General features: G+C 36.3%; 1 protein-coding gene across 1 annotated transcript in view; it reads left to right on the top strand.

The window, feature by feature from the left end:
- The window catches only part of PRIM2 (DNA primase subunit 2), a 93,803-nt gene extending 78,294 nt beyond the window's left edge, over positions 1–15,509 (top strand). The window contains exons 10-13 of the mRNA XM_066180547.1: positions 2,223–2,349; positions 3,223–3,305; positions 9,971–10,039; positions 14,909–15,509. Of these exons, the coding sequence (XP_066036644.1) occupies positions 2,223–2,349; positions 3,223–3,305; positions 9,971–10,039; positions 14,909–15,136 (507 nt within the window). The 3' untranslated portion in view covers positions 15,137–15,509. The remainder of the gene's footprint in view (positions 1–2,222; positions 2,350–3,222; positions 3,306–9,970; positions 10,040–14,908) is intronic.
- The last annotated feature ends 7,743 nt before the right edge of the window (positions 15,510–23,252 follow it).

Here is a 23,252-nt window from a genome sequence, read left to right as displayed (position 1 = left end):
TATAATTTCTCTGGGCATTAAGGCAAGTGATATGATAAGTACAGCTCAAGACTTTAGTATACAGAACTGTTAAAGAGGGGTGTTAATTTTCTAGGAAACTAAGCAGTACATCCTGAAGCATTCATGATTTGCTTTACTCTTGAAAAAAAAATTTAGTCTAACTTAATTGCTTTTTCAAATATCCTTTGTTAAGAAGATGAAATGTGCTTTAATTCATCTTTTGAAAACGATGAAAGATTCCAGAACTTTTGAGTAGAAGAATAGGTGGCTGCAGGATCACAGATTCCATCTTCTGTTTAATAGGTTCATGCAGAGATTGGAATTTAAAATGCAATTTGTATTTGATCTTTGCTGTGTTTGAGGAGAAACCAGACCATTTGTGGCTCCAACAGGAGCAGCAGCAGGACTTGGCCAGCAGCTGCTGGTGCCCTGTGAAGAGGTGGGGAGCTGTTCCCTGGCCCTGAGAGTGTGAGCACACACCTAGAGAATTCTTTCTAATGATGAGTTGGTAAACCCAACTCTGTTGCTAGAAAAAGTAGTGTTCATTTGCTATTCAACCAACCAGTTCTTTTATCTCCTGAGCAAAAAGGTTGACTATAGATAGGAAGGAGTATTCCCACCTGCTTGATCCTGCCTGTGGCTATGCTGGGAAACAAAATGCTGTTTTCTCTCTTTTCTTCCCCTTCCTGCTTTTTAAAAAGTCTTTTAAAGTAAAGTCACTTTGTCAAATGCACGGTATGGATTAATTAGTCAATGTTTGTTCAGAGCTTTGGATGTCCTTAAGCCTTATTAGGGACGAGTGCTGAATTTTAGTCTTCCTCTTGTATTGACTTGATTATGAGCAGCATCTTGATGAAGTTTCTTTTTCACTATTTGAGTCAGGTGCAATTTAGGATTTTATTCTCAAAGTTTGTGTATATTTTTATGCACATTTATCGTGTATATTTGCATATTATAGAGTTTCAAGTAACTGTATTTTCAAAATCATTGACGTGTTTTATATGGAGAAAAAATTATGTTTCTGTTTTGTTATCTTTAGGCCAGTCAAGAGATCTCATAGGCATATGAATATGAAGTACTGCTCGGACATCCACAGGCCAAATAGGGAACTACTTGATGTGGTAGAAATGAGGATATACTTGCAGTAGTAGTGTTAGCAGTGGTACAACCAGAGTCAGAGTAAAAAATTAATTTAAAATGGGTTTCGAGAAGAAAACTTAAATTCTTATGGGAATTGTCTATATTTAGATGAAGAATTTGAGATTAATGCTATAATTTTGAATTGAGCAAGAGCAGACTTGTTACTTTTATGTATTGCCATTGCTCTTTTTTTAGGCAAAGAGAGACTGAAGAGGTGTAATTCTAAATATGATGCTTCATTGTTTTATCATATTTGTGGTTTTTAGAACTTGAAGTATGTTATTTGAACAAATGTTCCTTGTTGTCTTATAGTAGCTAATGCAATATAATGGAATCTATATATTAAGTAATCTGATTGCTCTACAGATTTTATATCACCTATTAGCACGTAAAAAATGACATGACCTCATGCAATTGAATGGTTTCCACAGGGCTTATCTAAAATGATATATTGATAGCCTTGTGCTGAGCTGTAAAGATAAATGTTTGATTACATCTATATACTTTAGAAGATTTCATTTTATTGTAGGGGTTGTTAGTCTGTTGGTAGACCAACGATAAAACCTTCTTTATGCAAGCAAAGTATATTTCATTTTAGAATCTGAAGAATTGAAGTTCAGTGCGAAGCAAAGTATCGGTGTAACATTGTACTTCGGGAGAAGAAGAATGTGAACCTGAGTAAAGAAATCTGTATTTCTATTTTTTTTTTTCCGATCAGGCAATTTATGGACATTTGTGAAAGATTTTAAATTAACATGTTTTCTCCATTTACTAATATTGTAGTGTCCAAATTTTTGAGCTTTGTATCATCTTATCTTTAAAGCCATTACAGAACCAGCTGAAAAGATCTTTAATCAATACAGTTACACACTTCTCTTGAGTTTTGTTTGTAAAGCACATATATGTACAAATGCAAGTTTGTATAATATAAGACCCAAAGCTAGCAGTGAGCAACTAGGTTTTTATTTTCCTCAGTTTGGGTGTGTTTGAAGAACTTATTTTGTTATTCAGTATTTCTATTTGCAGAGAAGATAGAATTATTGACCCAATATGTAAGAATTTATTCTTCTTTTTTTTTTCAGTTTGACAAAGGATATGCTTACAGCATTCGCCACAGCTATGGGAAAGAAGGAAAGAGGACTGATTATACCCCATACAGCTGCATGAAGATTATCATGTCCAATCCACCAAGTCAAGGGGATTATCATGGTGAGTTCCTTAATGGGAAAAACCCCAAAAATTTACAAACGGCAGGATCCCTTGGCTAGAGACATTATTCCCTCGTGTAGTATCTTAAATTATGTATTTAATTTCCAGACCATAGTGGTCTTGAACTGTTCGCTTTAGATCAGACTTGATAACTGCTGGTTTTATATATGTTGTGTCATGCAGTTCAAGGAGACTCTAAATGTGCAGGTGCTTTAAGAAATGGCCACTTAGAGGTGTTCTGAGATATGAATTCAATCATACAGAAAGTCTGAAGTTTGCTAGGGTATTTTAATATCTCCTACAGCTGTATGACTAAATATGGAAAACCTGCACTCACTTCACTGTTGTTATGCCAATACTAAGTCATTCATTCAGTTGTGTCTCAAAACTCACTGTAGGACGAAAAAAAAAATAATCCACTTTTACTTAGGTTGTGGAACTGTTCAAGTACTTATAAGGTGATATTTTTACAACAGACCATGCTTTTAAAGACCAGTTGTCTCTCATTACTTTTATTTTCTTGGGTTTTTTCCCCAAAAAAATATTAAATGTATTTGGTATTAAATGTACCAACACTGTCAATGTTAGTAAGGAACCAACTTAAACTCCTTTCCTGTCAGTGAATAAGAATTGTGGCCTCTTTATGGTGGGATATTTTATGTGACTCTTGAGCCTGTGGTGCCCTGATAACTCTGCAGTAGAGTAATTATTTAAAGAAAAGAAAATAAGCAATTGTACACATGGGTAATTAACTTTCCTATTAATAAGCTGTTAGACAATTAGGAACAGCTTAGCTGGTCTCTTGAGTGCCTTACTGCACTAACTCCTGAGTAAACTGCCTTGTTTGTGAGCTTGCTTATTTTTTACTGTCAGGGTGCCCATTCCGCCACAGCGATCCCGAGCTACTGAAGCAAAAGCTGCAGTCCTACAAGATCCCTCCCAGTGGAATAACTCAGGTAAGGCATATTTTGCTTGACACTTTCATTAATAAGGCACTGCTTTTCAGTTTTACTTTCTACTCGTGTAGAAATGCCATGTGCAATTTGTCAGTGTGTATTGTGAAATATTTCTTCTTTTAAAAGGTTTATACCAGAATTTGGGCTTTCTGGCTGCAGTGCTCCCACTCATGTGATGATTATTCTCACCAGCTTTTATTGTTTAATATTATGAGTAGGTTTATTACAATAGTGGATACAATCCAGAATTTTTTTAATACCTTGTTTTACTGCACTGTGATTAGAAAGGAAGTTTAAATGAACCTGGCAGTGTTTTAGAGAATTTATTTTTATTCTTGCAGTGTTTTGTGGATGACTTCTGTGTAGTCAGTCTTTTCTGTAATACGCTTCTAAAACCCATACATTCCTCGTTATCTGTTGTGCTAACTTCCTCTGAACAACAAAAGCACATAAGGCACCTAATGAAATTAGCAGAAATTTTTATTAGCTTTTGAAAAATGTAAACATAAATTGGAAATCTATTAGCAAAAACAATGTAGGAATTGGAGCTTCGAGATGTGTCCTGAAGAAGTGTGACTCCCACTGCTTGCTCTAGTAAGAGCTTTAGGCAGTAAGAAGTTGTCATCAATTTCATTGAAAGAAGACGTACTGGTGAGATTTAAGCTGAGACCAAACAATTCTGTATATTAACTGCCTGGATCCTGTTTAAGTTCATAGGAAAAACCTTCTTTAAGTTGTTGTCTTTAGTTCCTATGGAATATCACCATTACTTGTCCGGCATCAACAAACTGTTGTACTAGATGGAAAAGAATGTGAAAGTTCCACTTAAAGAAGTCTCCCTTGGAAGGATTAATTAAGATGCAAGTAAAAAGAGAATAGTTTTAAAGAGTTTATTGTTCACTATAGTAATTCTTGACAAATTCCTGAAATACTTGTACTTTTTCCTAGGAGTGTTTTTTCCTTTTTCTTTTTTTCCCCTATTTTCTTCTGGTTCATATCAATAAGCATCTGTATCTCTGACAGGCCCTAGAGATACTTTCCTTTGGCTTTCTTTCCTTATATATACATCAAGAATTGATGCTGGTCTGGGATTTTTATCCTGCTAATCATTGGAAAGACTGGTGAGGATTTACTGGCTTAGATGCCTTGCTTTATGTGTGGGTAGGATTTAGTAGAGGTTATTTCTTCAGTGAATTTGCACAGTAAGAGACAGTGTCTTCATATTTAATGTAGTTCCTTATTTAATGGGAATTGTGATTTTATTTTTGTATGTGTATGCGTTTAGGGTTTTTTGGTTTTTTGTTGTTTGTGGTTTTTTTTTTGTAAAGTAGAATTTTGATTCAGTAACAGTCTTATATTTTCTTATCAAAAGTGACTAAGAAAAATTGTCTCCATCAATGTCTTCTTTGTCCAGAAATGGATGTTCTGTCCATGACTTTTGTGGTGTTTAAGTGCAATTAGGGTAAAGGGCTCTTCAGTGTCCACTCCTAGCGTTAAACCAAAAACCCCACAAAATTATACACCCTCCATGCAAAGCCTAATAAAAATAAAATAACATAAAATAAAATGTTGGCTGTGCCTGGGTTCTCAGAAATTAACCTTTTACATCAGATGTTCTTTGAGACATCCAGTAGGAGCAGAGGAAGAAAAATAGTTGCCGTCTGTCTCCAAGTTGTCATTATTGCTACCCCTCCTTTTTGTGCCATTTTCATGGTCCAATAATGTTTGAGTGACTAATAGCAATTCAGGATCCTTCCATCCAGACTATGGCTTTTAGAAGTCTTGTCTGATGTTGATGACAGTTGCTGCATATCGGAAATTGTTTTCTTCCTTTAACTCTGTGAATAAATATTAGAGGTGGATGGTTTACCAATCTTTCAGTGGTCTCATGTAACTACCTTTCTAGTAGCTTGCTCTCAAGACTGGCATTCACTCAAACCTTTTGACTAAGAGTGAAACCTTTTGACTCTTAGACTTCCTGTTAACTCCAGGTCCAACAAGAGCTCCCTTAAAAACCGGTAGATACCTGTTTTTAATGAAAGGTTCAGAGCTTGAGCTGTGTATTTCAATAAATGGTATGTTTTTTTCTGGGGCTTAGGACCTCTTATGCTTGTTCCTTCCTCTGTTTCAGAGTTCTAGGAATGATGCATAATTTTTCAAATATCTATTTTAAATTTAGCAATGCACTGATGAATTGGTCCCCCGGTGGGATTTTTATCTTTTTATCTTTTAGAGTACTCACATCTTCCCTCCAAACCCACAAACAAGGCTGTTCCTTTTCTTTGAAGCTTGTTCCTCATGGCTGTTATGTGAGCCACAATGGGGGCTAGTGTTTAGCCCTAATGGCTGTGGTTTTACTCAAGATGCTCAGATTTCTAGTGTTGTTCTCAGCCTTGTGTTTCTGGAGCTGTCCATACTCTTGACATGCACCCTTTCCTTTAAGGTTCATAAGAGTTTCTGAGTTTTTCCAGTGTAGATAAAGCATTTGGCTGCTGCGTGGTAGGAGCAAACGCCATCCTAAAGGGCTTTTTCACAAGACTGGATGTGAAATGGGAAAGCTGGACCTTGTGCTGATGGTACAGAGCAAATACTGCCAGACCTCACCTGAGTTCAGTAGTCAGTCTGAGCATTAGACTGCTTTCATTGCATTCATTTTTTAGTATTGTCAGTAATGAAAAAAACTGATCAAAGCACTTGAATATGTTAATCTGCTTGCTCTGAAGTATTTGGATCCAACCAGTTGTTCCAGTCTAGATTTTCTGAGGCTGTATCTTGTCTAGGATTGTATCTGCTGAAGTAATCATCTCAAAGTAATGCAGCAGATGACTTACATGTCTTGCTAGGTATCACAGTGCTTAAAGCAGAGAGCTAATCCTGATGTTTATTCCAATTCAAGAATTGAATTATTTGACTGGTATTAATTTCACATTTTCCTTATGGTAGTCTATGTTTGTGATAGTAGCTTTTTTTTTTTAATGCTTCTTGGAGAAAGAAGCATTAACTTGAGCATCTAGTGTGTGAATGTGTAGGTGCATAGCATTTGAATTTATAGTAATTCTTCATTTCTCTCTCTGGTACACTGCTAATCAGGTAAAATCTTAATGAAATCAGGTTTGATAATAGCTAATCAATTTGAAGAATATAAGGTGTATGTTATGTTTTTACATATGAGACATTGAACAAGTGCATGTAGTGACAGGACAAGGGGGAATTACTTCAAACTGAAAGAGAGGGAGGTTTAGATTAGATAGAAGGAAGAAATTCTTACTGTGAGGGTGGTGAGTTGCTGGAACAGGTTGTCCAGAGAAGTTGTAGATTTCCTATCCCTGGAAGTGTTCAAGGCCAGGTTGGATGGGACATTTGAGCAATCTGGTCTAGTGAAAGTTGTCTCCGTCCATGGCAGGTGGTCTGAACCAGATGATCTTTAAGGTCCCTTCCAACTCAAACCATTTTATGATTCTGTGATAAATACATCTGTTGTGATGCTATACTAAATGCACTGTAATGTGTTGCCTGCACATCTTACATATAGGGAGATAGAAATGATAGGCTTTGAATTAGTTATTTCAAAATACCTATTATTTGTTTCAGAAAGTTTTCTTGGAGAAATTACCTTTTCCTCAAATCATGTCAATAATAATAGCAAAAGCAAAAAGTGGTAAAAAATTCTGACTCTACAAAGAGGAGAAACAGAGTCTAGACTAGTTCTTTCTGCTTTTCTATTAGGAGTAAAAACATTTCTTTAGGGAAAAATATTTATGTCGATGAGCAGCATATAACTTCAGAAGAAGGCTTGTTCTTTCTAGTAGAATTTTCCTCTTAATTTAAAAATCTTGTTTTTCCCTATAACTGGATTAAATTAAAGGTTTTGATTAAGTCACTCAGTGAACTTTGTGTAATATTCTTCAACAGATTTAGTGTTTTGGTGGGTTGGAGATTCTTCACAGAGATGGGAATAAATAAGCCAGTCTATGCCTAGGCCTTTCTGATATGGCTGTATGTTTCTATGAATGAAAAAAGTCCCCTCAAAACCCTGAACAAAACCCTGCCAAACCTACAAAAAAACCCACCACGAGACCACCACAGAGAAAAAAACTCCTAATACTCTCCCTGTTGATCTATTTAAAAAGTTTTAGGTTATTGCTGTCTGTAAAAATATTTTCCCTTGCAGCTAAAGAAACTTTCCAGGGAAAGTTAGAAATTAATCATATATAACTGAGTCTAAGTAGAAAGATTTTCACAATAAGTTAATTCCGCAATGTAAAAACACCCAAACCCAAACTCACTTTGAGTAAGTTGAAAATAACAGTGGATAATTATAGCCCCAACTATCCATGCAACATCTTTACTTTGAGTACTGAGGATCTATGAAAGCAGGTGGCTGCATACATCTGCCAAACATCATCTCAGCCTCATTAGCAGTCAGTAGAGTAACATCAGAAAAGCAAGTTGCAGATGGCAGTGAAGAAAAAGGCACATAAGGACTAACAGAAAAAGTCCTTGAGTATGTACCTTTACTTAGAAAATAAAGCAATGCAGCATAAATGGCTTAATGTATGTAGAGGCAGAAGAATTGCTGCTGTGAATTAAGCTTTTGAGTGGAGATTTGTTTCTGGGAAATACTAGGGCAAAACAGCTGCAAGCTTGCTTTCATTATGGACACAAATGTAGTAGAGAAGATAATATTTTTTAAGGATGGTAAATCTGTTTTATTTTAATAGAGTATTGTTAGTTTCTTGCACACAGCAGGACTCCTTTGTAGCTAGGCTCCATTCTGTGCAGTGTTTAACCTTTTTTGTTTCCTCTTAGCAATTTCTTCCCTGATAAAGCAAGTTAATCTTCTAAAGCTATTCTTCTTTAAATGTATTAAATGTGCCCGTTATTCCCCCCCCTTTTCATATATGCAGAAGGTGAATCTGGTCCCCCATTATGTAGCCAGTTTGAAACTTACATATATACCAACTTTTTTAGTCTGTTAGGGTTTATACTAAGAATTTGTCCATAACTAAGTTTGTTTGCTCACTTAAGGTTCTGAGATTTAAAATGTATTTACACCTAAATTTAGAAAATTTTTTATTTGTATCATTTTATTATATGTAATCTTGATTAAATAAAGAAGAATTTTGAGAAAACCTTTAAGTATTTATGAACTAGATTGAATTATCTGATTTATTTCAACTGGAAAATTCAGGTTAGACAGGTCTGAATGCTACAGAATATTATGATTGTTTCTTTTAACTAACTGACAGACAGATAGGTCTTCTGATAATTGCTCCATATTAAGTGAAAAATACTTTAAAAGAAAGAATATACGTATAACATGGTTAGCATTTTCTTTAAAATAGAGATAGCTGTTTAGTATGGCATAGATTATATTGTAAGGAACAAACAAGCAAATGTAAGGCAATAGGAAATTGAGTGTTTAGAATAGATGAGTTTTTTCAGTCCTTAACTACTAACTTTTTCAGTCAATTTCAGGGAGAGATGAGAAAAAAATATATGAATGTACACAGACAATGGCAGATTTCAGACTTCATTGCCTAGCTGGCCTTGGCCTTTCTGTTTCACAGAAGTTTTAACAGGAGGTGGCAAGAGGGATAGAAATGTAATCAGTTGGGCTATTACAGAAAAATAATGGGGCTAAGTACTTTCCTGGCAGTGTGTTGCTGTTTTTATCCATTCAGCAAATGTAATTTATTTGTATATCTGTCAATAAATACAAGGCAGCATCCAGTAATGAGTACAGCAGGGATTTAAGCTGTATATTGCTGTGTTTGACACAAAGGTCAACCTTGGGAAATGGCTTGAAATTAACATTTCTTGAAAACTATTTTTCCTTCTGCTGAGGCTATCTCTTAATTCCAGCAATTTTCTCTGTTTGATAAGCAGAGAGAACATACATTTTGATTATATAAAGGAGGGAGGAGGTAATGAAACTTTAAAATATTTCAACCAGCATTTCATTCTGATGATAAGAATGGGGCTTCATGCAGCACAGAAGAGATTACCTGAAGTAGAATTGGAAAGCAAATTGTATTTACAAAAGATGGCATGATTTTCCTAATACGTGTTCAAAACAGCCTATTCACTCACATATTCTGCTGAGCTTCACTAGAAATAGCTTCATTTCCAAAAGGACAAATCTGATTGAAAGTAAAAGTGTTCCCCTCTCACAGATACTTGTCTAAAGGATTTGCATTAAATTTTCCTGATGGGAGCACAGTAGTATTTTATTGTGCATCTGCATGAACTGGTAATGTGGAAAATAAAAATACAAATCATGTCCTTGATTGCTTCATGGTTCAACCACTGGAATTGCTAGATTTATGTCTGCAATTATGGAAGAGATGTTGCAATACGATAGTTTGACAATAACTGTCACAATTATATTACCAAAATATAGATTCAAGTTATTCTTGAAGTTAAGAGTATTGAAATTACATTTTAAGGGTTGGGCATACCTTCCTGTGGTTTTATCTTGTTTTTGACATAGCCAGGGTGTTTTAAAATGTTGCCAGTTATTAGTAGGATTCACAGGTGTCATGTGCTGCAGATGTCCATGAGCTGTTGTACAAGGCTCTCATGTAATACCTTGTTGTTGAAAGTATCAGTAAGTTGAATGTGTGCTGGGTGTGAATCTGTCACATTCCTCTCCCTCTGTGCAGGTGCTGGAGCTGGTGAAGGGCATGCATTACCAACTGGCCTGCCAGAAGTACTTCGAGTTGACCCATGATGTGAGTAGCTACCATTCTTTGTTCAGCTGTTATCACACCCACTTTGTCTTGAGGAAGGCCTTGGAAACCATGAATGAAGCCCAGAGAGTATTTTCACTTTGCCCATCTATCATTAGTTGTTTTGCCTTGTTAGTTTTCTTTTCAGTAATTTCAAATATTCTTTTGTAATGTTCTGCATTTATATATTGCTGTTATTAATGCCCTCAACAATTCAAGATGTAGTAAAACATTATGCTGTCTTCCTGAATAGGTCAATATTGTTGAGCCTTATTCAAATCATTTAGTTTTTTCAGTATTCTGCTTTTAATCAAATACGTAGGCTTTAATGCATTGAGCAAGTTTGATCTGTTAAGAGAATAAAGAGAAAGTATCTAAAACCTCTTAATTTAATCTCCTAGCAATTGCATGTATCCCTTTTTTAATCTTTATTTGATATTTTTTCACATCTGTAGTCATGTGCGATTATTTTTCTAAATCAAGATGAGCATTATCAGAGCTTTCCCATTTGCTTAATTGTAAGCAAAGTTATTTTAAAATTTTGTCCAAAAATTTTTAAGATAACAAATGGCCACACTTTGTCTCGTGTGTAATTTTTTGATCCAAAGAACCAGCTTTTCCACTGGTTCAAGATTCCTTGTCATCAAAAAAACCTCAGTGAAGTACAGCTGTTTTTACAGCTTTGTTCTTTTCACAAACTGAAAAATGGTAACACCCCTTTCAAACAGCAGATTATGGAACAGCCTTACTGAGGATATGGATGAGGATTAGATGACTCACCCAGAGGCATTTACCGCTGACTTTCTTGTTCTTACCTGTTTTCACAATTGATTTAATTGGAACTGTTTGTCTTCACGTATTTCCAGCAGTCATACGTATTAATGTATAGCAAAGGTGTAGCCTGAACCCATGTCCAGTATTGTTTTGGCAGCTGTATTTTGAAAGGAATACTTTGTCTTACAGTGTTAGGAAATTTGAGAACAAGTCTAATAATGTGGAAGGAAATTGAAAATAATGTACAATTTTAAATTTAGGTAACACTCGCTCTATGTAAGCTCATGTCAGTCGAAATAATATTTTCCCAAGATGACTGTAGACCCTAGGATCAACATTCATCAAAAGATAAATCAGTACTGTGTATTTTAGGAAAGTCTTTTCATTCTTCTACAGGAAATTCCAGAAAAACATTACTTTTTATCAGTTTTGTGGTAATATAAGTATCTGTCTCTGCTGCTTGCACTCACAATCGTCTTTCTGCTTTGCTCTTGATATTATTTCAGTGAAGGAAAGCAGCATACAGAGACATTGTAGTTTGAATGGCACATGCTTATGATGACAGTTTTTTTACAGAATTTAGCTGCACAACTTTTACTGCTACCAGCCTGCTTGGACTGATTTTTCTATTCTACAACTATATGCTTTATTAATTTCTAATTTTTTTCTGTGGGGTGGTAAAAATGTGTCTCTGAAGCTGGTGACCTTTGTTTTCAGTCAATCCTTTGCCTTCTGTATATCATTAGCAGAGTTTTTCAGTGAAGGAAATTTCAGAAGAATCAATTAGCATAACTTTGCTTGTTTCTTTGAGCAGGGGAACAATGTTAAGAAAATTTTCATGGAAGTAATGGACTTCCTCACATGGAGAATTTTAACTTAAATTAAATAAAAATTTTACCAAGAAAGTGTTTGATATGTGTTGGGAAGAGCTGTTGCCTGTAATTTTTAAAAGTTATGGTGTATGTGGGTTAGATTGTAACAGAGACTTGTTCAAGATTTCATTTCTCGATGTTCAGAGGGTCAGCTTCAGCAGTCTAGTGCTTGGCACTAAGACTGAGCTAATACCTTGCAGCTGGACTAGAGTGAGAATATTTACATACATTTTTGGGGGTTGGGTGATGGGGGTTGTGTTCTTGCAGTTCAGTGCTACGGCTTCAAATAGCATGGGCTAACAAAAAGCTGATGCTCTGTATTCTGTGTAACCTGGGCTTATTAACTTCAATGCTGCACCTCTCCTGAACTTTGGTTTCACTTTTTCACAACCACAGAACAAAAGCAGACATCACTTGTGTGGTCCAGTGCATGGACCTGGCAGGAACTAAGCTACATGTAGGCAATTTGTTAACTCTTCAGTAAGTGTGAGAAAGGAAAGCTCTACCACCATGATTGCTCCACCTGGTTTTTCTCTGATATCAGCTGTAGTATTATCAGCTGTCATTTTAGAAGTTCTTGGTTAAAACCCATAGCTTTTATAGCTTGAAAATTATTATTTCAGGATTTTTGAAACAATATTTTGCTATAGCAGGGATACTGAACTGAAGTTATTTTGTACACACTGGCTCTCATACTGTGCTGAATCCAAAAAAGGTCTTGTGTTAGTTTCACTTACTTAGATGGATTACACAGTTTTATCTGAAGTGGCAGGTCTTTTTACTTGGTAAAAATGTAAAGTTTTAAAGCTTCTGCATGTTAAAAGCTTAAAGTTTTGCCTGTACAGAAAATTCATTTTTCTTTGGGTATGATGGATTTCAGACAGTTTTACCAATGTGAATTGGCAAAGCTGTTAGAGAAATCTACTTTCTCTATTTCTTGTAGTAAGTCTCAGGTAACTTATAACTAAGTTAAAGCTTTTAAAATTAATGTGCTTTGGTCTATATTGCTTAAAAACACTGTAGAACTTGCATAAAGTTGTATGAGCAATCTAATGTAAAAATAGACTTCCATTTTCATGAATTTCCAGCCAGAGCAGAATATTTTTATTCAGAGAAATGCTAACTGAAACCTGTTGAAAATTACAGAGAACAGAATTCTTTCTATATCATTATATTACAAATGAAGATAATGAAAAAGTCTTTCCCTTTCTCTTTTAAGGCTCACACAAAAAGTTGATGGTTTGAATGGGTGTAATTCTTTTAATTAAGAGTTGTCTAAGCTTCATCTGATAAGAGTTTTATTCAAGTGGCATTCAAGTTTGAAAAGGAAAAAATGGTGCATGGAATCATACAACAATTTTAACTAACAACCTGTAAATAGCTTTTAAAAACCCACAAATTAAAACTCACAAATACCATCAATCACCTCTGAAGACATGGTTGTCACCCATTCAGACAGTGAGCTGCTTCTACAGCTTATTCCAGACTGCTGGGGAGAAAAGAGTTTAGAATAAAATTAAGAGTTACAAAGTGACTCTTAAATTGTTCTGAAGAGAACTGAGATTTTAAGGTTAAAAAAACCAGAGCTCATTAAGAGCTTCTAAAAGGAATGTCAGTTTTTCACGATACCACTTTTTAAGCCTTTTTCATGTAAAGAAGTAATTTAGTTCCCATGTAATGAAAATTGGAACATGGACGAAAGCTGGCTGGATGAAACTCATCCAGATAAGACTAAAATCAAATTCAGTGATGACTTTGGGTTAGGTGTTTGGGGGGTTTTTTTGTTATGCCTTTTGAGTACCAAATTAAAGTTCTAGGACTGTTACTTACTTTTAAGATTTTTCAAGCAAGGTCACTGACTACAGTTGCTAATTCATGTCTGAATTAGACTTTGTTATCCATGTCACCATTTTCTAATGGAGCTAAGCTAGGCAGTGGTAGTGCATTTAATCAGGGTTCCATTTAGAGCACACACTGATCCTCTGCTTTATGATAATTCACAAGCGGCTGAAATTTAAATTGATGGGGTTTGGCATATTAAATTAGCCACAGTATGTCCTCAGGAGACTCTGTGTGTGTGCGGAGTTGCTTATTATGCCAGAATTGGCCCCTTCCTTCTGGAAAAAAAGAAATGTAGTGGGAGAAAAATTTATAGGTATATAACTCTTAGTCTTCCATGACGTGTTTTACCCCATGCTTGGTAAGTCTTCCAATGTATTTTAAGAACAGTATTTAAAAAAAAATGTTCCTAGAATTTGCGTGAACTGACAGGCAGGTGAAAGGTGCAGGTTGCCTTGAATAGGAGGTGAAAGCAGCTTTTAAAGTAAGCATTTCCAATTCTGGGCCTTCCCAAAGGAAATAAAAAAGTTATAACTTTGGTTTGTGGTGAATATGTCAGAATAGCTTCCATGTAAAGCTGAAAGCTTTGTTGATTTGAAGTATTTGATGAGCATTAATTGAATGTTGCTTTATCGAATAGTTCCAGAGCTGAAAAAATGTACCTGCTAATTAAAAAGCAGGAATACAAATATGCTGCACCTTATGCTAATTTCCTGTATTCTTTTCCACTGAAGACTAAATGTTCTGTGGTACTGGTTGTGCAATCTAGAGTCAGCATGCTGATGGTGGAACTGATGGAGCAAAGATAAGCTTGACCTGTGGGGCTTCTGTCTTAGCCTGCTCCCTTGTAAATATTGCATTTCTGCCTTTCTGGGGAGACCAGGAAAAGACATGAAGCTACCCTTTTCCATTCGCAGTTTCACACTGATACTGAGGATCTAGATTTATGCTGTGCAGTTGCTACAGCTTCCAGTAGTATTTTCCACTTTCATTTGCATTCTAGACTTCTCTCACTCCCTCTTTTGGGTGGTGAAAGTCCATTTTATAGTGCAGGTTCAATAGTCCTACATCTCTAAAAAGATGCCATTTTACTTATGTGTTTTTAGATGATTTGAGGTGCTAGAATTTCTTTACTGTAGGAAAGAGAGTGTGAAATAATGTTTGGTATACTAAAGTTATTTTTTTTCTACAATGAAGGAAGAAACTTTCTGATGAAACTAGATTTGTGTCATGCTAACATTTACTGAGGCATTATTTACAAACCAATGCCGTTTTCTTCGAGAACATTGGAACTTATTAAATTGTTAATTAATCTGTTCTTGAATATGGAAAAGATGATTTTTAGAAATAAGTGTAATAACTTGGTGTTCTTTCCTTTTATGTGCAGGTTGATGACATTGGGTTTTCTTTGAATCATCCTAATCAGTACTTTACAGAGAGTCAGAAACTGTTAAGCGGTGGTAGAGAACTGAAGAAGGAATTCAATAACTCAGGAAACTTTCAACAAAAAAATAATAATCAGGAAAGCATAAATTCAAGTTCCACTCCCACCTCTTCAAATGCAAAAGCTGATGCAGAACTGGAAGGACTGGAAGCATACTTTACTGAAGACTAAGCAGCTGTGCTATTTGCGTGTTATTTGTGTTACTTTTTCTTTCTTACATTCTTTCCCTTCTCTAGGATTTGTCCCTATACTGAGGAATATGCACTTCACCACCTGGAGGACAGAAGCATTTAGTGCTTTTAGTAGGCTGAAAAAATGAAAGATAAATATTGCATCCAGTATTTATTCTTACTGCTTTAGGAAGCAGTTTTATAGGTTGTGTTTAAGGATGGGAAACTTTCTTCATAATTATTAGGTAATTTTTGTCTGGCTTACGTTTTTTGATTTTCTTCAATAAGTTCAAGTATTTTTATCCCCTTTTGTGATCACTTTTCTATGTATCATCTTAATAAAAAATTGCAAAGAAAAAGTTTTTTGTATTTTTTTTTTTAGCTGTGTTGGGATGGTAATTAAGTTGGAGTTCTTAGGAAAATTACCCTCTGGAGGAGTCTGCCTGTCTCTTCTATATGAGGAGCTGAGGGAAATCAGCTTCCTAATTTGTACCTTGACACTAAATTTAGAGAGCTGGTTTTGATACTTGGAAGAGAACGTAATTAGAGTTTAGACATCAGTATGTAAGAAAGTAGTAAAAAAAAGATATTCTACCAACTGACTCATGAAGAAGCTAAAAGCTTATTAGCATATATTTCTTTTAAAGTTTCCTCAATATCTGAGTGTGGTTGGAGCCTCCTGTGTCCTGCTAAGCTAAGCAGCCATGGAATAAAGCTTTGGGTCCCCTAAACTCCACCCATTCTCCCAAAGCCCAGGTTGCCCAACCCAAACTGCTTTCAGTCCAGCAGAAACCATCCTGTGGTGGATGGGAGCTCCAAGCAGAGCTGCTATTGTCTAGCATGGTCTTTGGGTATTCTCCCAGGGATTTAAAAGACCTCAATTTTATTTTGCCTGCTGCTTAAGGAGTTTCAAGACAACCTTATGCCCTCCCCGTTGAGTGACCTTGCTACCAGTGGAGCCTTTTAACCACATAAACACAGCACTGTCAGTGCTGGGGACTTGCACCAACTCTGTGAGGCTTTGACGTGAAGACTCACTGACTTCCATTTTTCTGAGCTTGCCTTGGCCCACCTGAAGCTTTGTTTTAGCTGTAACTTTGTCTCTCAAATGACAGCCTAGCTTTGTACATTTGTGTGCTGTGCTGCCTGTGTTTATAATGATTCTGGTATAATTCTGTGGCTAATGGCTAGGAAGTAATAAGTAGTTATTTTGTATAGAATGAATTCATCTATGATTTTAGGTGTCAGAGGCTGCATGGATATAAACAAATTATCCAAGTGCCAGGCATGGATCCTTGTACAAGGATGGTTTCTCCTGTTGGTTAGGCTCCTGGCATCACCCCACCTGATGTGTGGAAGTCCATGGGTTGTAGTAGATGGTTAAAAAGCTTTGAATTTTGAAGTTTCTTTGGAAGCGGTAACTGTCCTCTCATTTAGCATTACTGAATACCTGAGTTGGAGGTGCCTAGGTGGACATCATGGATTCTTTCAATAGAAGTGGAACTCTTGGACATGCCATGAGATTTATGGTCTTAAGTGAAACAGCTGGGAGAAGAATGAGGTCATCAACGCATTGCATGCAGGTGATCCAAGGGAAAATGTAATTTCTGGTTCATCTGTAACTTGCTCATGTAGACATTAAACTTCCAGCTCTTCCTTTCTGAGCTTCTCTTAGAAATGGGCTGTTTGTACATGTATTCTGTAGTGTATTGCTACATTAGAATAAACTGATTTTTAGATATTCAAGCATAATTTTTTTGAAAAATAAGTCTGTGTTACAATGAAGAGAATATAACCACACAAATCCTCTGAATGAAAAATCTTAAACTGAAGTGCAAGAAAAAAGGGTATGGGGAAAAGCCTTTGTGCTCTATTGGCTTACTTCATTATTGTGGGTTTACATCACTTGATTAATAGTACTACAAATTGCCTTAAACTATATTTTCTTTCCTTTTATTAGGAGTACTATAATTAAGTAGCGGAAAAATGTACAGATTATGGTATATAGTTGCAAGTAACTAACAAAAGATTGAAATTAATGCTTTTGTTGCTATTTGAAGAAAATGGCAATTTATTTTCATATTTCACATATTTTGATCATTTTGTGTTTCCTTCGTAAGCTGAATATTTTGGAAATGATGATGATGAAAAAATGGAAAAATCTGAAAGAGAATCCTCCTTTTGAGCTGTTGGATGCTGAAGAGCTTAAAACTCTTACTGCTTTGTAAATTCAGTAAGAATCACTTGTCCTATGATTATGGAGCTGTATGAGATTAGAAAGGTAGAATCACTAAGGGTATGTAAATCATTAATTTGAAAACATTTCCTATGTTGTAGTGCTATTAAAGTTATACTTAGCCAGAAAATAAGGATTCTGAAAATAAAAGACACCCTGATAGAATTATTCAGTAGTCAAAAATAGCAGCAAACCAATTACCAAGTAAACCAATAACCAGAGGCCCTCAAAATTCCAGTTCCTGTTTTACAAGTTGAAAACAAAAGTGTTTCTGCAGTAAAGCATTGCAGATGGATCTCTGCGAGTATCAACTCTTCTAAATGTATCTTTAAAGTAAATTATTATATTTTGCTACTTGAATAAAAACAGGAGACACACATCTAAAATTTGAAATCGTGCTGGAGAACACACTTCAGTATTCTGAATCTTCAGTATTCTGCGGTAAAGGAGATACTAAGATAGTATTTGATTGCATTTCTGAGGGGTTGCACTATGCCAGAACATAGCACTGTGCAGCAGCCATGCTGATGTAGTGACGCTGTTTTACACCACAACGACACAGACTCTGAGCTTCAGAAGGCTGAAAATGACTCCTTTATTTTTGGGATATGTCTCCCTTATATGCTGTTTTACACAGACCAATTTGATTGATGACACAAAGACAAACCTCTTCAATCACATTGGTCAGACCAGAGGGACATCAAGAAGTCCCTCCTAGGAAAAGGAATGAATAACATAGGTACAGTTACAAAAACATTTCTCCTGTTTACAGAAAATTCCCTGGGAAAAGAATTTCAGAAAACCAAAACATCTCAGACATGAAACCAGGGCTACAATGTAACAAGGAGTTTTCTTTCCATCCACCATCTGATCTCAAATGTACCACAGTTCAGTTTGGAGTTGGATGTTTCAAAAGGAATGCTGGCCCAAAGCTTGTGTAAGTGCATCGAAGACAATGAAACCGTCTCTGTCCTCAAAGCCTTTCAAGGTCTAATGATGAAGAGACTGTCACTGTTGGGTGTTCAGCAGAAGGAAGGGCGAGGAGCTCCCAAGTTGACTGTGGCTCTAAGTGCTCTGCTGAGGTGAGGAATGCTGCTTTGGCACAGGGAATGGCAGGAGCTGCCACCACCATCACAGCACCGTGGGAGCTGATGCACCGCCGCACACCTGATGCTGAGCACGCTGCCTTCCTTCTCTGCATGTTCTGGGTGGTTTACTTCAGACTAGTTCTTGTCTTACCCTGTGGCTGGAATGGTCAGTAGCAGGTAGAGGCATGTGCAGAATGTGCCTTTCGTGTGAATTTCTTCCAGAAGGGGCCCAATTCGCACGCACACAGACTGGTTGGCAGCATGAGCCAAAGCAGAGCAAATGGAGGTGACTTGAGAGATTGCCTTGAAAATGGTGAACATTTCAGACAGTCTTAAGTCCATGTAATTTATCCTGGTTTGGGCTGGGATATAGTCGATTTTGTTCTTTAGCTGTTACTCTGCTGTGTTTTGGACTCAGTATGAGAATAATGTTGATGATGCATGGATTTTTAGCTGTTGCTGAGCAGGGTGTACTCTAAATTGAGGACTTTTCAGTGTTCCATGCTCTGCCACTGAGCAGCTGCACAAGAAGCCAGGAGGAAGCACCATTAGGACAGCTGACCCAAACTGGCCAAAGGGATGTTCCATACTGCAGGATGTCATGGTCAGTGTATAAACTGAGGGGAGTTACTTGAGAGTCACCAATTTCTGCTCAGACAGGCTGAGCACCAGTCAGTGTGTGGTGAGCAGCTGTATTTTGCATCTCTTCTTTCATTTAGGTTTTATTCCTTTCTGTCCTTTTCATTACTATTATTATAATAAATTTTTTTAAAATGTTTCTGTTATTAAACAGTTCTTATCTCAGCCCATGAGGTGTGGGGTTTTGGTGGTGGTAGTGGTGGTTGTTTTTTGTTTTTTGTTTTTTGTTTTTTTTGCTTTGATTCTCACCCCTTCCCCTCATCCCTCCCCAGGAGGGGATTTGTGGTATGTGTGAGCTTTCAGGTAAGCTTACTGACTGCAAGCAATTAAAGATGCTTTCCTTGTTTTCCCCAAGTACATATCAGGAAAATCCAGTGAATTACAGATGGAAATATGTATTCATACTTGAGTGGTTCTTTCGGGTGTATTTCACATCCTGATATTTCAGTTGTTACTTTTTTTAAAAAAAGCATATATATTCTGAAATCCATATCCATTGAAGTCCTTTAAAAGCCCACAGAAGAATCACTTTTTTTTCTGCTTGTACTCATGAAGTACTCTTGGTAATGCTATTATCTCAACATCAAAACTTCTACCTGTGGTATCTAGTTGACAGAAAGAAAAATACTTTCACCCCTTAACGCACTTATTTGCTGAGATTTCTTTAAATCCCTCAACTGCTGAAGGATTTACAGTGTTTGAATTGGACAAAGGTTATGATCAATGGGTGTAATTCAATCCCACAAGGAACCTGAAGTGTTTATATAGGTAAATTGATTGAAAAACTGGTATAAAAATGGTTGGCATAATGTCAAGAGTGAATTAGAGCTGTGAAATATTAGGAATAGATACCTAAATACTGACTTATTAACACAGGAAGCACTGGAAGACTTTAGAAGTGGGTTAGTGTGGATGAAAAGTCAATCACTAGCTGGAGACTTGAAGGTGATACCAGCATGTGTCAGTTGGGGGAGAGCAGGACTTGGTGATTAGCCTACAAAAAAGGAAGATGGAGGAACTCTCACCTTCTCTTACAATAAAAATCACAACCACAATGAGAGCATCATGAGAAGCTGTGTTTCTAGCTGAGAGTTTTCAGCCAAGTTGAGGATGTTTTGTCATATAATCATAAACTTGAATTAAGAAGGTTCTTGAACATGGGATGATGAAAAAGACATCAGTATAGTGGAAGACGATATGGCACAATGTTTATTTTTTACAAGGATGTTGCATTCTACTTAGGATCAGAGTTGTATCATGAGAAGTGTTATCCAAACATGAAGTCTCTGCCATGCTCAATGGCCAGACTCATAAAGTGAACATCAGTAAAAATCAGTTTAGATCAGAAGTGTCTGTGCTCGAACGGAACCAGTCAAGTGGATGCATGCAGTGGGTGAAATGTAATGGTCTCTGTTGTGCTGTTCAAAGTAGATGGCCTGGCTTGCCCCTTTGGCCACCAAAGTCTATGACATGTGGATTTATTTTTATGCTTAATGCGGATTGAGTCTTCTAAGCTGGAAGTGTCCTTGGTTCAGGCAGCCACTGTAGCACTTTTGGGTAGGATATAGAGGCAATGTAAGAGAGATGGAAGAGTCAGAAAAGTGATTGACCCACCTGATGTTCAGGTCTTTGAATTGTCAGTGGTTTGGGCAGCTACAGTGTTCAGAGAAATGGTTGGCTGTAGAAGAATACCAGGAAACCTGCTGAATGACTTTGATTCTGATCTGATCTTTGGTATTGGAACATAATTAAAAATATGTAAAGTTCTTAACATATTGTAGGTAGGTTAACACCTGGTAATAATTGGAGTTACTGTATGACTTTGAATGGAAGAAAAGGAGAATCCTTGTCAACTGTAGCTTAGGAAGGAGGTGAAGGTTTTCTTCCACTGTCTCTCAGTTAAATCCTGAGGCACCGTTGAAGAGTGGTTTTATCTACAGTGATCCAATTTTTCTCTCTATTATGATATCCTGAAGAATGGTTGTAAAACTTCCTTTTTTAGGACCTAGCATTAATAGAAGTACAGTTTTTTACAGGTGGGGAAACTTTTCACTTGGATTTAAAGTATTCACCGATGGTCTTACTTCTGTTTCATCACTACTTCAGTGCATCAAGAATTACAAGTACAAATATCTGAATCAACATACAAATAAGAAAAATAAAAATTATTTAAATACATGTGTCATATCAGTTGCAGGGTGTGTAATCATAGTTACAATGGTCGAACATGTTGGTAGTGCAGCCATAGTAATCTGGCGAGGGCAAGCAAGTGTGAAAGAAGTGCACTTACTCCTTTCCCAGGTTATTTCTACTTGGCATGTTTAGAAATGAGCCTTAAAAAGTATATTTCTCCCTGTTGTACCATTCATTTAAAGACTGCTATAATTTTGTTTTGTAAAAATTTCAAATGTATTATGCGGTGGAAAAATACATCGGAATGTCCTTTTTAAATTCAACACTGATATTCATGGATTTTCTGTCTCTTGCCTCTGTTTTGGTTTAAGCTCCCTCTTATGAGCTATGTAAGGCCTTAGTTTGAAACCTCAGGATTTTGTAGTTTTGGATTAAAGAATCTGACTTCATTCAATTCTTTTTCATGTGTCACCTAGGAAAAAGAATCCCTACACAATGAAAATTCTGAAGACCTTCACAGACCATAGGGAATAAACTACTCCCTTCGATCTCCTCAAGTTTCCATCAAATGAAATGATAAGTAAAGAAATAAAGTAAATTTGCTTCTAAACGGGGGGTGTAATTACACTGAGGAAGCCTTATGACTATATTTGTATAGTCGTTTTATATTTATTTATATTGCCTGTTCTAGAGGCAAAGCTTTTCTTTTGATTTCTGAATTGTTTTGGAGCATGTGTAAATGCAACTTCAGTTGTGAGGGAAAACCAAACCAACCTCACTATCCTTGTCAGGAATAAAATAGTAGAATATTCAGCCTGCTGAGCTGCTTCCAACCTGAAGGCCAAAATTATCTGAAGCACAACTATCAAGCTGGAATATCTAAATTGGCTGTCAAGCAAGTTTGATGGGATATTCACTCTTTTTAAATGCAATGTGTGCTCCCAGCATGTATCAAATTAGACAGCAGAAGAGAGCCACTTGGTTCCTGTAGGTAGCTGGAACCTATTTAAGCCAGTTCACCTGTGTGACACTTACTTAAAGTGCTTAAATGCTTATCTGGGAGGGAAAAATCCTATCTCTGTGTATGCCATGTAGCTGTATAACTGGTTCTGCTAAAGTGCTTTCTATAAATGGGTTTTATGTCTGAATAACAACAGCTGTACTGTTACAGACTTGTCGTATCTTTGCAAGAAGTGTTCTTAGCACATGATTATTTCATAACTTAGTTCAGTATTTATTAAATTGTCTACTTTGCAGATTTAGAGCACTAAACCCAGTTCTCTGCAGTAATGCCAGCCACCAGCACACTCAGTTTGCAGTTTAGATTCAGTTTCTCTGAAGTGGTGAGTAGTTGATCTTATTTTTCACCAAGTAGCAAACTCTAGAAATGCTTTTTTCCTAAATAGAATTTAATGCTGTTTCAAAAATTTCACTTGCACTCTTCAGCTCTAGTGATTCAGTATTTTGTGGTAATCTTAATAAGAAAGAATTGTTTAAAAAGTTTTAATTACATTTAAACTGAAGAAAAAAAATGCTACATTTCTTAATTACAGTCTGTTACTGAAGTTTTTTTTTTTTAATTCAGTGGAGCTTATTGCCAGCAAAGAAGTTGGTTCATAATAAGTTACTTTTTCTCCCCATCATATTAGTAGACCTAAACCTGTCTGCGTCTTCCTCAATGAGAGTGACTGCAATAATAATTTTCTCTAACAAAAATCACCTGAGGAGCTTTCTGTAGCTTGAAACAACAAAATTTTAGAACAGAAAGGAAACCAGTGCTCCTGTATACAGTGTTATTCTTCCAGTTGTCCTCTTCCTAATCATCCTATCTATAGAGAACATTTAATTACTGAGAGCTGATGTTGTCCATGAAACTGGAAGAATTGTCTAAGTAAGGCCATCTCAAGCTTTAGTAAGGACCCCTTTTAACAGCTATTAAACTGACATTATAAAGAAGTGAATATATCTCTCTTACTGGGCAAGGTTTATCCTGTGATTGGTATTAACTTATGTCTCAACAG

Source organism: Chamaea fasciata, unplaced genomic scaffold (assembly GCF_029207755.1).
Source record: "Chamaea fasciata isolate MVZ Bird 193981 ecotype frontalis unplaced genomic scaffold, bChaFas1.0.hap1 SCAF_3, whole genome shotgun sequence".
NCBI classification, from domain to species: domain Eukaryota; kingdom Metazoa; phylum Chordata; class Aves; order Passeriformes; family Sylviidae; genus Chamaea; species Chamaea fasciata.
Note: the sequence above shows the minus strand (reverse complement) of the source record. Positions and strands in the feature narration are given on the sequence as shown.